Here is a 16,315-nt window from a genome sequence, read left to right on the forward strand (position 1 = left end):
TGGCCTAACTAGTGTTTTATAAATTCTAACATAACCTCTCTGCTGTATTATTCTAAGCCTCTGCTAATAAAGGAAAGTATCCCGTCTGCCTTCTTAACACCTTATCTACCTGTCCAGCTACTTTCAGGGATCTGTCGACATGCACTCCAAAATCCCTCTATTCCTCTACATTTCTCAGTATCCTACTAATTATTATTTATTCCCTTGCCTTGTTTGCACTCCCCAAATGCATTACCTCCCCCTTCTCTGGATTGAATTCCATTTGTCACTTCTCTGCCCACCTGACCTATCCATTGATATTTTCCAGCAGTCTACAGCTATCTTCCTCACTATCAACCACACGGTCAATTTTTGTATCATCTGCAAACTTCTTAATCATGCCCCTACATTGAAGTCTAAATCATTGATATATACCACAAAAAGCAAGGGACCTAGTACTAAGCCCTGTGGTACCCCACTGGAAACAACCTTCCAGTCACAAAAACACCCGTCGACTATTACCCTTTGCTTCCTGCCACTGAGCCAATTTTGGATCTAGTTGTCACTTTCCCTTGAATCCCATGGGCTTTTACTTTTTGGCCAACCTGCCATGTGGGGGGCCTTGTCAAAGGCCTTGCTAAAATCCATGTATACGTCAAATGTATTGCCCTCATTGACACTCCTCGATACCATGTCAAAAAATTCAATCAAGTTAGTCGGACATGACCATCCCATAACAAATCCACGCTGAACATCCTTGATTAATCCGTGGCGTTCTAGATGATGATTTATACTGTCCCGCATAATTTTTTCCAATATTTTTCCCACCACCGAGGTTAGGTTGACGGGCCTGTCCATCATCATCGGCAGTCCCTTGGAATCAAGGAACACTTACTTCCACTCTTAGAATGAGTCCTTAGGTGGCCGAACAGTCCAATACGAGAGCCACAGTCCCTGCCACAGGTGGGACAGACAGTCGTTGAGGGTAAAAGAGGGTGGGACAAGTTTGCCGCGTGTTCCTTCCACTGCCTGCGCTTGTTTTCTGCATGCACTCGGCAATGAGACTCGAGGTGCTCAGCGCCCTCCCGGATGCACTTCCTCCACTCGGGGCGGCCTTTGGCCAAGGACTCCCAGGTGTCGGTGGAGATGCCGCACTTTATCAGGGAGGCTTTGAGGATGTCATGTAATGTTTCCTCTGTCCACCCTTGGCTCATTTGCCATGAAGGAGTTCAGAGTAGAGCGTTTGCTTTGGGAGTCTTGTATCTGGCATGCGAACAATGTGGTCTGCCCAGTGGAGCTGATCAAGTGTGGTCAGTGCTTCAATGCTGGGGCTGTTGGCCTGGTCGAGGACGCTAATGTTGGTGAGCCTGTCCTTCCAGGGAATTTGTAAGATCTTGCGGAGGCATCGTTGATGGTATTTCTCCAACGACTTGAGGAGTCTACTGTACATGGTCTATGCCTCTGAGCCATACAAGAGGGAGGGTATTACTACAGCCCTGTAGATCATGAGCTTGATGGTAGATTTGAGGGCCTGGTCTTCAAACACTCTTCCTCAGGTGGCCGAAGGCTGCACTGGCATACTGGAAGTGGTATTCAATCTCCTCATCAACGTCTGTTTTTGTTAATAGGCTCCCGATTTATGGGAAATAGTCCACGTTGTCCAGGGCCGTGCTGTGGATCTTGATGACTGTGGGGCAGTGCTTTGCGGTGAGGACAGGCTGGTGGAGGACCTTTGTCTTACGGATGTTTAACGCAAGGCCCATGCTTTCGTCTGCCTCAGTAAATATGTCGACTATATCCTGGAGTTCAGCCTCTGAATGTGCGCAGATGCAGGCGTCGTGGCGTACTGTAGCTCAACGACAGAGGTTGCGGTGGTCTTGGGCCTGGCCTGGAGGCGGCGAATGCTCAACAGCTTCCCACTGGTTCTGTAGTTTAGTTCCACTCAGTCTATCACTTTCTCCCTTTGTAAACAATGGCACTACGTGAGCAGTCCTACACTCCTCTGGCACCATGTCTGTAGCCCGAGAGGATTGGAAAATTATGGTCAGAGACTCTGCTATTGCCTCTCAACAGCTCGGGACACATTTCATTTGAGCCTGGCGATTTATCTACTTTCAAAAATGCTAAACCTCTCAATACTTCCCCTCTATCCCATCTAATATTTCATACTCCTCCTTAACTACAATATCTGCATCGTCCCTCTCCTGTGGAGACAGACGCAAAGTATTAAGAACCATACCCATGTCTTCCTCCTCCACGCAGGTTATCTTTTTGGTCTCTAATAGGCCCTACTCTTTTCTTAGTTATTCTCTTTTGTTCTTGTATTTATAAAACAAATTTGGATTTTCCTTGATTTTACTTGCCAATAGTTTTTCATGCTGTCTCTTTGCTTTCCTAATTTTCACCCCTGCACTTTCTATACTTCTCTTGGCTTTCGGTTGTATTGAGCTCTCATTATCTGACAAAAGCTACCCGTTTATTCCTTTTCCTACCCTGTATGCTCCTTGACATCCAGGGATCTCTAGATTTTGGAGGAAGTGTGAACACAATGGGGGCAAAAACACAAAGGCAGAATATTATCTGAATGGCGGCAGATTAGGAAAAGTGGAGGTGCAACGAGACCTGAGTGTCATGGTACATCAGTCATTGAAAGTTGGCATGTAGGTACAACAGGCGGTGAAGAAGGAAAATGGTATGTTGGCCTTCATAGCTAGGGGATTTGAGTATAGGAGCAGGGAGGTCTTACTGCAGTTGTATAGGGCCTTAGTGAGGCCTCACCTGGAATATTGTGTTCAGTTTTGGTCTCCTAATCTGAGGAAGGACATTCTTGCTATTGAGGGAGTACAGTGAAGGTTCACCAGACTGATTCCCGGGATGGCAGGACTGACATATGAGGAGAGACTGGGTCGACTGGGCCTGTATTCACTGGAGTTTAGAAGGATGAGAGGGGATCTCATAGAAACGTATAAAATTCTGACGGGATTGGACAGGTTAGATGCGGGAAGAATGTTCCCGATATTGGGGAAGTCCAGAACCAGGGGTCACAGTCTAAGGATAAGGGGTAAGCCATTTAGGACTGAGGAGAGAAGAAACTTCTTCACTCAGAGTTGTTAACCTGTGGAATTCTCTACCGCAGAGAGTTGTTGAGGCCAGTTTGTTGGATATATTCAAGAGGGAGTTAGATATGACCCTTCCGGCTAAAGGGATCAAGGGGTATGGAGAGAAAGCAGGAAAGGGGTACTGAGGTGAATGATTAGCCATGATATTGAATGGTGGTTCAGGCTCGAAGGGCCGAATGGCCTATTCCTGCACCTATTTTCTATGGGCCCAAGTTTCGGCATCTGTTGAATACAGCACACCTCCGAGACTTACGTGACCTGCCTGGGCTCGAAGGTGCGGCGGAATAAATTACAGCAATTCTCCGGTCCTCCTGGACCATGGCGTGGCGTGGTGCGGCGCAGCGTTGTCTTCCTGGGGTGGAGCAAGCCTATAGTACTCTGCAGGTGGGCGGGGCTAAGCCCCTGCGTGTTTAAATACAGCGGCTTCGTTGCGCGTGCGCCCATGCTCAATGGAATCTCGACCTTGGCAATCGGCCATTTAAAGTGAGAACGTGGCTCGCATTTAAAGCTGACTGGGATTTTTGGTTGCAGGTTGGAAAAGGATTGAACATTATTTTATTGATTCTTGTGCAGAGGAGTGCTGAAAAGGTGCTGCATAGGTGCAAGCAAGGACATTTAAAGTGAAAACGTGGCAGACACTCATTTAAAGCTAGCTGGGATTTTTGGTTGCAGGTAGGAAAAGGATTGAACATTATTTTATTGCTTCTTGTGCAAAGGTGCCACATAGGTGCGAGCAAGGACATTTAAAGGGAAAACGTGGCAATCTGTTACAGCGAGCTGTGTGAATTATGGGTGCAGGAAGGAAAGGAGTGAAAAATATTAAGTAATTCTTGGAGTGCAAAGGGGTGCTGCACACGTGCATGCAAGAAAAGGACTGTGTTTTTAATAATCACTGAGTGGAAATCCAGTATCTGTACAGCAATGCAAGAACGTGCAGCGAGAATGAAGAACTTCTTGCATGACGAAGTCGAGACACTAGTTAATGTCATTGAGGGTAGATGGCAGGAGCTGGACACCAGCAACAGAGCCGCACAAAGGTGGCACCCAAAGAAATCAAGAAACGCTGGGACCTGCTTGCAGACGAATACTGCGCAGTGGAGATCTGGAGCCCAGTGTAAAAAGAAATGGCAGGATCTTGGTCACGTCGTTAGTGTAAGTAATATCTTCATTTTCTCAATGGAATTGCAATTCTAAATGTGACCAGCTATATATGTCCCACCCGGCAGAAAGGCACCCTCTCTTAAAAGTTATATTTTCATCATTGCAGAAGAAATTGGCTCACAACAAAAGGGAAAGAACACGAACAGGAGGAGGCCTGCCAAATCTGCACCCACTGACACCCTTGGAACAGAGGGTCGCTGCCATGATGAGTCATGCCTGGAGAAAGGCAATCAGTGATGCACAAGCTGAGCCCACACTCTTGGGAGAGGGTAAGTCCTGAAAATGCATCGTGACCCTTCAAATCATCCTGCTGCCTCACCTGCTTTTGTGCGAGACTATCCATGTCACCCATCCTGCCCGCTCCTGTGCTGCTAATCATTTGACTGTTCGGTTATATTTTGCAGAACATGATGTCAATCCAGAAGATTCAGAGGAAGAGTCTGATGCATGCGATCAAGACCAAGGTGGTGACGGGGAGGAGGGGCAAATGGATATGTGTTCAGGGAAGAATGTCGATCGTAATATGGATCAGTTCATAGTGCAGGGCCTCACTATCCCAGAGAATACCATGAATTCTCCTCCAACATTCCACTCCTTCATCCACCCCCCATCCTTCCGTGGTGCTTTAAGTTCTGATGCGGTATGTCATCGTCTCCTCACGTACCCATCCGCGCTTAGTGATGCAAGTTCTGGTAAGACGTTCCATGGTTTCACATCCTTTGATGTTGAGGGTCACAGTGGTGGTGGTGGAATGCAGCTTGTAGCACCCAGGACCCCATTCTCAGAGGTAGAGGGTCACGGTGATGGAGGTAGAACCCAGTGTGGAACACCCAGGGCCCCAGTGTCAGAGGTTGAGGGTCCCAGTGGTGGTGGTAGAATGCAGCTTGTAGCACCCAGGGCCCCATTCTCAGAGGTAGTGTGTCACGGTGGTGGAGTTAGAACGCAGTGTGGAACACCCAGGGCCCCAATGGTGGTGGTGGTGGTGCTGGTGGAATGCAGTGTGGAACACCCAGGGCCCCACCGTCCTACCCTGCGCCTCGCACTGGAGTGGTGCCACGAGGCAGAGCCGGGGGGAGAGTAAGGAGAACCGAGTAGGCTCTCCTGAGATGCAGCGTTCAACAAATGGGCTTGACGTTATTGCATTGAGTGTGGAGGGCAATGACCTTACCCGTTCACTGGAGGGCACCATCAGTGGGGTTGGTGATGAGTTGACAGCGCTGTGTGAGCAAATAGCAGTTATGCCACGTGAACTGAGTGAGGGAATGGCACAGCCAGTGCAAATGCTGGCAGAGGCCATCGAAAAGTTAGCTGCTGCAATAAGCGCACACCTCCCTACCAATCAAAGGCCCCTCCCACTGCAATCCCAGTATCAGCCTCTAGAGATCCAAGCAGGGACCCCCCCCCCCCTTTCTTTCCCCCCCCCCCCTTTCTTTCCCCCCCCCCTCTTTCCCTATCCACCCCCTCTTTCCCTATCCACCCCCTCCTTCCCTATCCACCCTCTCTTCACCCCACCACCCCTTCTCTTCCCCTACACCCCCCTCCCCATGAGGCAGTGCACCTGCACCGAGATGTGGATGAGAGCTGGGTGCAGCCTTTCTTTGCTGCTGGTGTTGATGTAGTAGATTTGATGCCACTGTTGGAAATGTTTACAAATTGAAATTGTGTACTAAGTTTTGTAACTGTACAAGTATATAAGTGATTATAGAGTTTTTAAGTGATCTTAGTAAGTTGTTTAAATTTACTGCGTTAAAGTTATCTTATGGTTGTTCAGTAATTTTGTTTACAGATTGAAATTGTTTACTACGTTTTCTAACTTTAGAACTATATAAATATTTGGGGTTGTTAAGTGATCAGAAAGAGTCAAATCAAATTTGATACAACAATGATTTTATTGCAGTAAAGTACATTGTAAAGATTTCAATGAAAATGTATTGTACATTGAGACAGAATCATGACAAGAATGGTTTTATTATTATTGCACTAAAGTAAAGTATATTGTAAGCATATCAATAAAGTTCATTACTTAACATTACAACTGATTCCTGGTCCATTAACATACCAAACACAATCTTTAAGGAACACCTGCAAAAGATAAACATCCCTCATCCCTTCAGTCATGCGTGCCTCCTGCACCTAGCCATGACCGAGGGGAATGCTGGTGTGGTGTGTCGTGGCTTGGCGATCTCCTGCTGCAGTAGGATGGGTGTCCGTGGACTGAGGAAGCCAGCGACTAATTACCCTACAGTATCTGAAACACACAGATTGGTTCTGCTGCTGGCTGCGAGGGGTTGGGTGGGGGGTGGAGCGGGGAGGGGAAGAGTGCTGTTGGGAGTGCAGGAGTGAGGAGAGACACACGGAGTGAAGCGGTGGGGGTGGGGGAAGAGTGCTGCTGGGGGTGTGGGAGACAATGGTGGGTTAGGGTGGCTTACAACACGTTACTCTTAACAGTCAGTCCCTGACGGAGGCACAATGCCAAACAGTTAGTTTTACAAATGAGGTGAGTCATTCAAGTAATAGGTTGGACTAATGGGGTATGATGATTTCCAAAGGATCAAATTAGCCATAATTAGGTGTTGATGTGCCTGCCTCAGCCGGGAGGCTACACTTGTTTATTTATTAAAAAAAAGAAACAACTATCCTCATTCAGCAGATATAAGGCAAGATATCATCAAAAGAGGTTTTTGGACATTATAAGTGATGTGTTTAATGCTTCAGTCCTTTTTGTGTTTAACTCCACCCCACCCCCCCCCCCCCCCCCCCTCCTGTGCCTGCACTGAGCTTACCTCTAGGTAAGGTTGTTCTGAACTTACAAAAGTGGGCACTTACTCCAGCCTAAGTTAGTTTGTAGTAAGTTTTCACTGCCGAAACTTGCAAAACAGGCCTGAGTGGCTGGACATACCCCCTTTTGGAAAAAAAAAATACCTTGCCTAAAGCCAACCTAAACTAACTCAGTAGAACTGGAGCAAACTAATATCCGAGAATTGCAATTTCTAACATACTCCAAACTAAACTAGTTGCTCCAAAAAACTAGGAGCAACTCCACCCGAAACTTGGGCCCTATGTTTCTATGTCTCTATGAATTCCAGCATTTTCCCTGTCGGGCTAATTGGCCTGTAGTTCCCTCTTTTACCCCTCTCCTTTCTTGAATAGCAGGGTTACATTTGCTACCTTCCAGTTTGCTGGGACCGTTCTAGAGTCTAGGGAATTTTGGAAAATCAAAACCAATACATCCACTATTTCTGCAGCCACCTCTTTTAGAATTCTAGGATGTAGTTCATCAGATCCAGGGGATTTGTTGGCTTTTAGTCCCATTAGTTTCTCGAGTATTTTTTCTCAACAGATTTAACTTTTAGTTCCTCACTCTTATTAGTCCTTTGGTTCCCCATTATTTTTGGTATGCTTTTTGTGTTTTCTATTGAAAAGACAGATAAAAAATATTTAAAGTCTCTACCATTTCCTTATTTCCCATTATAATTTCACCTGTCTCTGTCTCCAAGGGAACAATACTTTTGCTACTCTCTCCCTTTTTACATCTGGCCCATCTTTTTCCTTTTCCATAACTATGCTAAATCTAACTGAATTATGATCACTACCACCAAAATACTCTTCCACTGATACCCCTTCCACCTGCCCAGCTTCATTCCTGAAAACTGAGCACAGAACTGCTCTCTCTCTTGTTGGATTTATACATACTGGCTAAAAATGTTCTCCTGAATGCATTTTAAGAATTATGTGTGCTCTATTCCTTTTACATTAATTCTAACCCAGTTAATATTTGGGTAGTTGAAATGTCCTACTATTACTGCCCTATTGTTTTTGCATTTCTCAGAAATTTGCCTACATTTTTGCTCTTCTAGCTTCCTCTGACTGGGTGTCTATAGTACACTTCCAGCATTGTGATTGTCCCTTTTTTGTTCTTCAGTTCAACCCATATGACCTCATTTGATGATCCTTCTAATGTATCATCCCTCCTCACAGCTGTAATTGGTTCCTCAACCAATATTGCGACTCCCGCTCCCTTTTATCCTCCTCTCTTTCGTCTGAAAATCCTGTACCAGGAATGTTGAGTTGTTATTCCTGCCCTTTAAGCTGTGTTTCAGTAATAGCTATGATATCATACTTCCACGTGTCTGTCTAGGGTACGGTAGCATAGTGGTTATGTTACTGGACTAGTAATCCAGAGGCCTGGACGAATGTTTTTGGGGACATGAGTTCAAATTCCACCACGGCAGCTGGGGAATTTAAATTCAGTTAATTAAATAAATCTGGAATAAAAAGCTAATCAGTAATCACCAAATAATTTTTAAAAAATTGTGCCTTCAGCTCATCTGCTTTGTTCACCATTAAGCACTGGCAAACTCCTTCATTGTCTATTTTTTTGCCTTTATTTCCTGTGCCTTCCAAACTCACTAATTTGCTGCCTTCCATTTCCAGCTTTACTTCTCTCCCTACTCAATCTCAGATTCCCAATTAAACCCTCCTCAACAGCACTAGCACCAGTGAGAATTTTGGTCCCGGCCCTGCTGAGTTGCAACCTGTCCGAATTGTATTGCTCCCAATGCCTCAGGAATCCAAAGCCCTCCCTCCTACACCATCTCTCCAGCCATGCATTCATCTGCTCTATCCTCCTATTTCTGTTATATCTGAAGGGCTGGAAATAAATGGGAGGAGGTTTTGCTGCTGCTATACCAAACCCTGGTTAGACCACTTCTGAAGCACTGAACAGTTCTGGGCACCACACCTTAGGATATATTGGCCTTGGAAGGAGTGCCGTGCAGATTCACCAGAATGTTACCAGGGCTCCAGGGGTTAAATTATGAGGCGAGATTACATAAACTAGACTTGTATTCCCTGGAATATAGAAGGTTCAGGGGTGATTTGATTGAGGTTTTTAGGATTTTGAAAGGGACATAACCTTAAAACCATTTGGGAGAAAAGTTAGGAAATACTTCTTCATGCAAAGGGGTGGTAGAAGTGTGGAAAACTCTCCCACAAAAAGCAATTGATGCTACAACAACAACAATTTGTATTTATATAGCGCTTTTAATGTAGTGAAACGTCCCAAAGCACTTAACAGGAGTATTATGCGATATCAATTTGACACTGAGCCGCATAACTAGAAATTAGCACAGGTGACTAAAAGCTTGGTCAAAGAAGTATGTTTTAAGGAGCATCTTGAAGGAGGTAGAGAAAAAGAGAAAGAGAGAGAGAGAGGGAGGGGTTTAGGCAGGGAGTTCCAGAGCTTGGGACCTAGGCAACAGAAGGCATGCCACCAATGGTTGAGCGATTATAATCAGGAGGGCAGAATTAGAGGATCTCGGGGGATTGTGAGGCTGGAGGAGATTAGAGATAGGGAGGGGCGAGGCCATGGAGGGATTTTAAAATAAGGATGAAAATTTTGAAATCGAGGCTTAACTGAAATGCTTAACCGAAAGCCAATGTAGGTCAGCGAGCATAGGGGTGATGGGTGAGCGGGACTTGGTGCGAGTTAGGACATGGGCACCCAAGTTTTGGATGTTAGCGCAATTAATAATTTTAAATCTGAGATTGAGATTTTTGCTTGCTAATGGTATTAAATAATATGGAGCCAAGGCGGGTGGATAAAGTTGGGATACAGATCATCCATGATCTCATTAAATGGCGGAACAGGTTCAAGGGGCTGAATGGCCTACTCCTGTTCATGTGTTAATTAATGCGACCTGAAAGGGTAGATCCATCACAGGGTCTAGGATTCTTATAATCTTGATCCAGATGACCTTGCAAGCCAACTGGTAGAGTGGTCCTAAATGGGCAAGAAGGAAGTTTACTAATATTGTATGACAATAGACTGCGTGCTTTTAACTGGTTAAACTTCAGTAGTACTCCTGTACGATGCTGAGAATGACGTGAGTAGCACGTGTAGCGAGTTGGTCTTACTGCAGGTGAAGGGTCCACAGCCAGCTAGGGAATGGAAGACCAGCAGGAAGAGCAGTGCAAGGAAGGTAGTGCAGGGGTCCCCTGCGGTCATCCCCCTGCAAAACAGATACACCGCTTTGGGTACTGTTGAGGGGGAGGGCAGCAGCAGCCAAGTTCATGGCACCGTGGCTGGCTCTGCTGCACAGAAGGGTGGGAAAAAGAGTGGGAGAGATATAGTGATAGGGAACTCTATTGTAAGGGGAATAGATAGGAGTTTTTGCGGCTGCAACCGAGACTTCAAGATGGTATGTTGCTTCCCTGGTGCAAGGGTTAAGGATGTCTCGGAGCGGCTGCAGAGCATTCTGGAGAGGGAGGGTGAACAACCAGTTGTCGTGGTACATGTAGGTATCAACGATATAGGTAAGAAGCGGGAAGAGGTCCTACAAGCTGAATTTAGGGAGCTAGGAGTTAAATTAAAAAGTAGGACCTCAAAGGTAGTAATCTCTGGATTGCTACCAGTGCCACGTGCTAATCAGAGTAGAGGAAGCAGGATAGTTAGAATAAATATGTGGCTTGAGCAGTGGTGCAAGAGAGAGTGATTCAAATTCCTGGGACATTGGAACCAGTTCTGGGGGAAGTGGGACCTGTACAAAAGGGACTGTCTGCACTTGGGCAGGACTGGAACTGATGTCCTCGGGGTAACATTTGCTAATGCAGTTCGGGAATGTTTAAACTAATATGGCAGGGGGATGGGAACCTATGCAGCGAGATAGGGCAAAGTAATATGGAGTCCGAAACAGATGGTAGAAAGGTAAAAAGCAATAGTGGAAGGCCGAGTAAACAAAGGCAAGAAACAAAAAGGGCCACACTACATCATAATTCTAAAAGGACAAAGGGTGTTTAAAAAAAAAAACAAGCCTGAAGGCTTTGTGTCTTAATGCAAGGAGTATCCGTAATAAGGTGGATGAATTAACTGTGCAAATAGATGATAACGGATATGATGTGATTGGGATTACAGAGACCTGGCTCCAGGATGATCAGGACTGGGAACTCAACATCCATGGGTATTCAACATTCAGGAAGGATAGAATAAAGGGAAAAGGAGGTGGGGTAGCATTGCTGGTTAAAGAGGAGATTAATGCAATAGTTAGGAAGGACATTAGCTTGGATGATGTGGAATATATATGGGTAGAGCTGCAGAACACCAAAGGACAAAAAACGCTAGTGGGAGTTGTGTACAGACCTCAACAGTAGTAGTGATGTTGGGGAGGGCATCAAACAGGAAATTAGGGGTGCATGCAATAAAGATGCAGCAGTTATCATGGATGACTTTAATATGCATATAGATTGGGCTAACCAAACTGGAAGCAATACGGTGGAGGAGGATTTCCTGGAGTGCATAAGGGATGGTTTTCTAGACCAATATGTTGAGGAACCAACTAGGGGGGAGGCCATCTTAGACTGGGTGTTGTGTAATGAGAGAGGATTAATCAGCAATCTCGTTGTGCGAGGCCCCTTGGGGAAGAGTGACCATAATATGGTGGAATTCTGCATTAGGATGGAGAATGAAACAGTTAATTCAGAGACCATGGTCCAGAACTTAAAGAAGGGTAACATTGAAGGTATGAGGCGTGAATTGGCTAGGATAGATTGGCGAATGATACTTAAGGGGTTGACTGTGGATGGACAATGGCAGACATTTAGAGACCGCATGGATGAACTACAACAATTGTACATACCTGTCTGGCGTAAAAATAAAAAAGGGAAGGTGGCTCAACAGTGGCTATCAAGGGAAATCAGGGATAGTATTAAAGCCAAGGAAGTGGCATACAAATTGGCCAGAAATAGCAGTGAACTTGGGGACTGGGAGAAATTTAGAACTCAGCAGAGGAGGACAAAGGGTTTGATTAGGGCAGGGAAAATAGAGTACGAGAGGAAGCTTGCAGGGAACATTAAGACGGACTGCAAAAGTTTCTATAGATATGTAAAGAGAAAAAGGTTAGTAAAGACAAACGTAGGTCCCCTGCAGTCAGAATCAGGGGAAGTCATAACGGGGAACAAAGAAATGGCAGACCAATTGAACAAGTACTTTGGTTCAGTATTCACTAAGGAGGACACAGGCAACCTTCCGGATATAAAAGGGGTCAAAGGGTCTAGTAAGAAGGAAGAACTGAGGGAAATCCTTATTAGTCGGGAAATTGTGTTGGGGAAATTGATGGAATTGAAGGCCGATAAATCCCCAGGGCCTGATGGACTGCATCCCAGAGTACTTAAGGAGGTGGCCTTGGAAATAGCAGATGCATTGATAGCCATTTTCCAACATTCCATCGACACTGGATCAGTTCCTATTGAGTGGAGGGTAACCAATGTAACCCCACTTTTTAAAAAAGGAGGGAGAGAGAAAACAGGGAATTATAGACCAGTCAGCCTGACCTCAGTAGTGGGTAAAATGATGGAATCAATTATTAAGGATGTCATAGCTGCGCATTTGGAAAGAGGTGACATGATAGGTCCAAGTCAGCATGGATTTGTGAAAGGGAAATCATACTTGACAAATCTTCTGGAATTTTTTGAGGATGTTTCCAGTAGAGTGGACAAGGGAGAACCAGTTGATGTGGTATATTTGGACTTTCAGAAGGCTTTCGACAAGGTCCCACACAAGAGATTAATGTGCAAAGTTAAAGCACATGGGATTGGGGGTAGTGTGCTGACGTGGATTGAGAACTGGTTGTCAGACAGGAAGCAGAGAGTAGGAGTAAATGGGTACTTTTCAGAATGGCAGGCAGTGACTAGTGGGGTACCGCAAGGTTCTGTGCTGGGGCCCCAGCTGTTTACATTGTACATTAATGATTTAGACGAGGGGATTAAATGTAGTATCTCCAAATTTGCGGATGACACTAAGTTGGGTGGCAGTGAGCTGCGAGGTGGATGCTATGAGGCTGCAGAGTGACTTGGATAGGTTAGGTGAGTGGGCAAATGCATGGCAGATGAAGTATAATGTGGATAAATGTGAGGTTATCCACTTTGGTGGTAAAAACAGAGAGACAGACTATTATCTGAATGGTGACAGATTAGGAAAAGGTGAGGTGCAACGAGACCTGGGTGTCATGGTACATCAGTCATTGAAGGTTGGCATGCAGGTACAGCAGGCGGTTAAGAAAGCAAATGGCACGTTGGCCTTCATAACGAGGGGACTTGAGTACAGAGGCAGGGAGGTGTTACTACAGTTGTACAGCGCCTTGGTGAGACCACACCTGGAATATTGTGTACAGTTTTGGTCTCCTAACTTGAGGAAGACATTCTTGCTATTGAGGGAGTGCAGCGAAGGTTCACCAGACTGATTCCCGGGATGGCGGGACTGACATATCAAGAAAGACTGGATCAACTGGGCTTGTATTCACTGGAGTTCAGAGGAATGAGAGGGGATCTCATAGAAACATTTAAAATTCTGACGGGTTTAGACAGGTTAGATGCAGGAAGAATGTTCCCAATGTTGGGGAAGTCCAGAACCAGGGGTCACAATCTAAGGATAAGGGGTAAGCCATTTAGGACCAAGATGAGGAGAAACTTCTTCACCCAGAGAGTGGTGAACCTGTGGAATTCTCTACCACAGAAAGTTGTTGAGGCCAATTCACTAAATATATTCAAAAAGGAGTTAGATGTAGTCCTTACTACTAGGGGGATCAAGGGGTATGGCGAGAAAGCAGGAATGGGGTACTGAAGTTGCATGTTCAGCCATGAACTCGTTGAATGGCTGTGCAGGCTCGAAGGGCCAAATGACCTACTCCTGCACCTATTTTCTATGTTTGTATGTTTCTATGTATCCATTTGGAGGTATCTGAGATAGCCTCTATCAGACTGTCCAGGTTCTCTGGGCTCATTTGGGTATGTTCCTATTGTGTGAGACTATTTACAACATATCAGGCAACAGAATTTTTATTTATGTGGATTTTTTCAATAGTTTGGTTTGGAGATTTAAAAATGGTTTTAGGTTTCTGTGAGCGTTGGACATCCTGCTGACCAAAAAAGAAATGTACATTTGCATATCTAAGCATGATTAGATGATTTTAATTGATATGAAGTCCGTACTTCCATTTTAAGTCCTGTAAAGTGGTCCCAATTTCCTTAACTATATTGTTACATGTGAAAACTAGAATATTTTGAATTTAGTTAGTTTTGAGAATTTGATATTTTTTCAAAGGTTCTTTTTAATAACACATGCCTTTTTCCTTTCACTTCTTTTGTGGCTCCGTCTTCTTCCAATCTGATAATTGGGGATTGCCATTGGGCTTCTGAATTCCTATTTGGTTTCTTGTCCATCCTCTGACCATTTCTGGCTATCGTAAGGTAAGAAGACATATTTTATTCATCAAAATTAGTAGCTTCTAAACACACAGATTCATGTTTACCAGTAATTTTATTAGATGACACTGATGATTCTTCAACTTTTGATTTGAGTATTCTGTTATCGAGCAAGTCTGAGCTATGTTGTGTGTCTGCTCCCATGGCAGCCTGTGAATCTATTAATAATGAAAGTGCAAATGAGGGAGAGGAAACCTCGGAGCAGAGCATTTCATTGTTGGAAATGATCAAAGAAACCCCAAATGTGGTTCATACAGATATGAAGGCACTAAATGGCCCGTTGGCTGACCAGGCTGCAGTAAGTTCAGGAGGGGGTATAAATCTTTCAGATCTGATTAAAGATGGTAAAGATGGTGACCACCAAGATTCAAAAAGAACTTTTCTACCTCTTAGTTATTTCTCAGAATTCCCTACAGTGATGGATTTTGAACAGTCTGTCAGTCCTGCAGCAAACATACCAAAGTTGTCTTTTTTGACACAAAATAAGATGGAAGGAATCGTTCACCCCTGCCCCACTTCCCTGTCAGAACTGTCTTTTGCAACATTAGACACCAATCACAGTCATTCAAGCTCTTTAAGTCTGCCATCACAAAACCCCGAGTACCTTGCATCATCACTTGGGGCTTTGAATCTAGTTGATCAGCTGAACCAATACCAGCAGAAAAGTAATGGACTTAATGATACTCTAGTTGCAGTTGCCCAAAGCAGTCCGATAGACATTGTAGGAGAGAATAGTAGTTTGTCCTTTCAGCAATATGGAAGTCCGTCTCTAGCTGATCTTATCGAGGAACATAAAAATAGTTCAAGCAGCTCTGATTCTCTCTCAGTTCCTCTCTGGGGCCAGTCAGTAACTTCAACAGACAGTGTAATATTACCATTAGGATCTTTATCATTGGCACAGTTAGCCAGTGAATGTCGGACTAAAACAATGGCAGATACATTTATGGGGTCGTTGTCATCTTTAATAACCTCCAAACCAATGAACACTTCTGAACTGGGAAATACATCACTGTTTGACTTGATCACAGAAAATATTCAGCAAATGCCTGAAAGTTCAAAAACGAAGGATGTTCATTTTGGCACATGCAAAATTCAGCATTCTTCAGGAAAAACTATAGGGCAGCAATCTACTGATTTGAAAATGCTCACAATAAAAAAGACCTCCGAACCAGAGATTGATCATCCAAGTACACTTGTTAAAAAATCTATTCTCCAAAATACAAAACCAGTGAATTACAAAGCACTTAATGGCAACATGCGTATTTGTAATCACAAGCTTTCAAAGCGAACAAGGACCACTTCTTGGACAAAGCATTGTTGTGCTGAACCATCTTGGTTTGCTCTTGCCATGTGTTTTCAGAACCCTATAAGGAAAAAGAAAAATATGTTACTTAATATTCATAAAACATTTCTTTATAGCAGGCAAGTTCCAGAAACAATGGAAGAAGATCAGGGCCCCTTATTTAAAATAAAGCCATTTGACTTCAGTACACCTTCTCCAGATGATATTATAAAGGCCACCCAGAAGAAAGCTTTTAATAGAGACTAGGACTTATATAATGCTGCCTTACTTTGTATTTACACTGAGTTGTGTACAGAGTCACTGGAAAAAAAAAACCCAGGGATTTCTGTGGTTAGGGATACTTTGGACTGAACCATCATCTGAATTTATAGGGAGATCGCTCAATTGATTCTCACATACTGACATTTCAGGTTGTTGATGTATAATCAAATAATATTTCTTCTGTAGAAGATTGAAGGTTATTGGCAATCTTCCACACAAAAATTAGTTAATTCAT

General features: G+C 44.3%; 1 protein-coding gene and 1 long non-coding RNA gene across 3 annotated transcripts in view; both read left to right on the top strand.

Annotated features, from left to right (window-relative positions):
• Positions 1-16,315, top strand: part of hbs1l (HBS1-like translational GTPase) — a 188,911-nt gene that overhangs the window by 36,253 nt on the left and 136,343 nt on the right. Inside the window, exon 5 of one of the 2 annotated variants that reach the window (XM_070885504.1) lies at positions 14,507-14,830. The exons of the other annotated variant lie outside the window; for it this stretch is intronic. Coding sequence (XP_070741605.1) covers positions 14,507-14,830 — 324 coding nt within the window. The remainder of the gene's footprint in view (positions 1-14,506; positions 14,831-16,315) is intronic. 2 annotated transcript variants of the gene reach the window in all.
• On the top strand, positions 4,217-5,802 carry LOC139267340 (uncharacterized). Its single transcript, XR_011593890.1, has 3 exons — positions 4,217-4,250; positions 4,366-4,528; positions 4,664-5,802. It is a non-coding gene; the product is annotated as an uncharacterized lncRNA (long non-coding RNA).

The sequence above is a fragment of the Pristiophorus japonicus genome, chromosome 7 (genome assembly GCF_044704955.1).
Source record: "Pristiophorus japonicus isolate sPriJap1 chromosome 7, sPriJap1.hap1, whole genome shotgun sequence".
NCBI classification, from domain to species: domain Eukaryota; kingdom Metazoa; phylum Chordata; class Chondrichthyes; family Pristiophoridae; genus Pristiophorus; species Pristiophorus japonicus.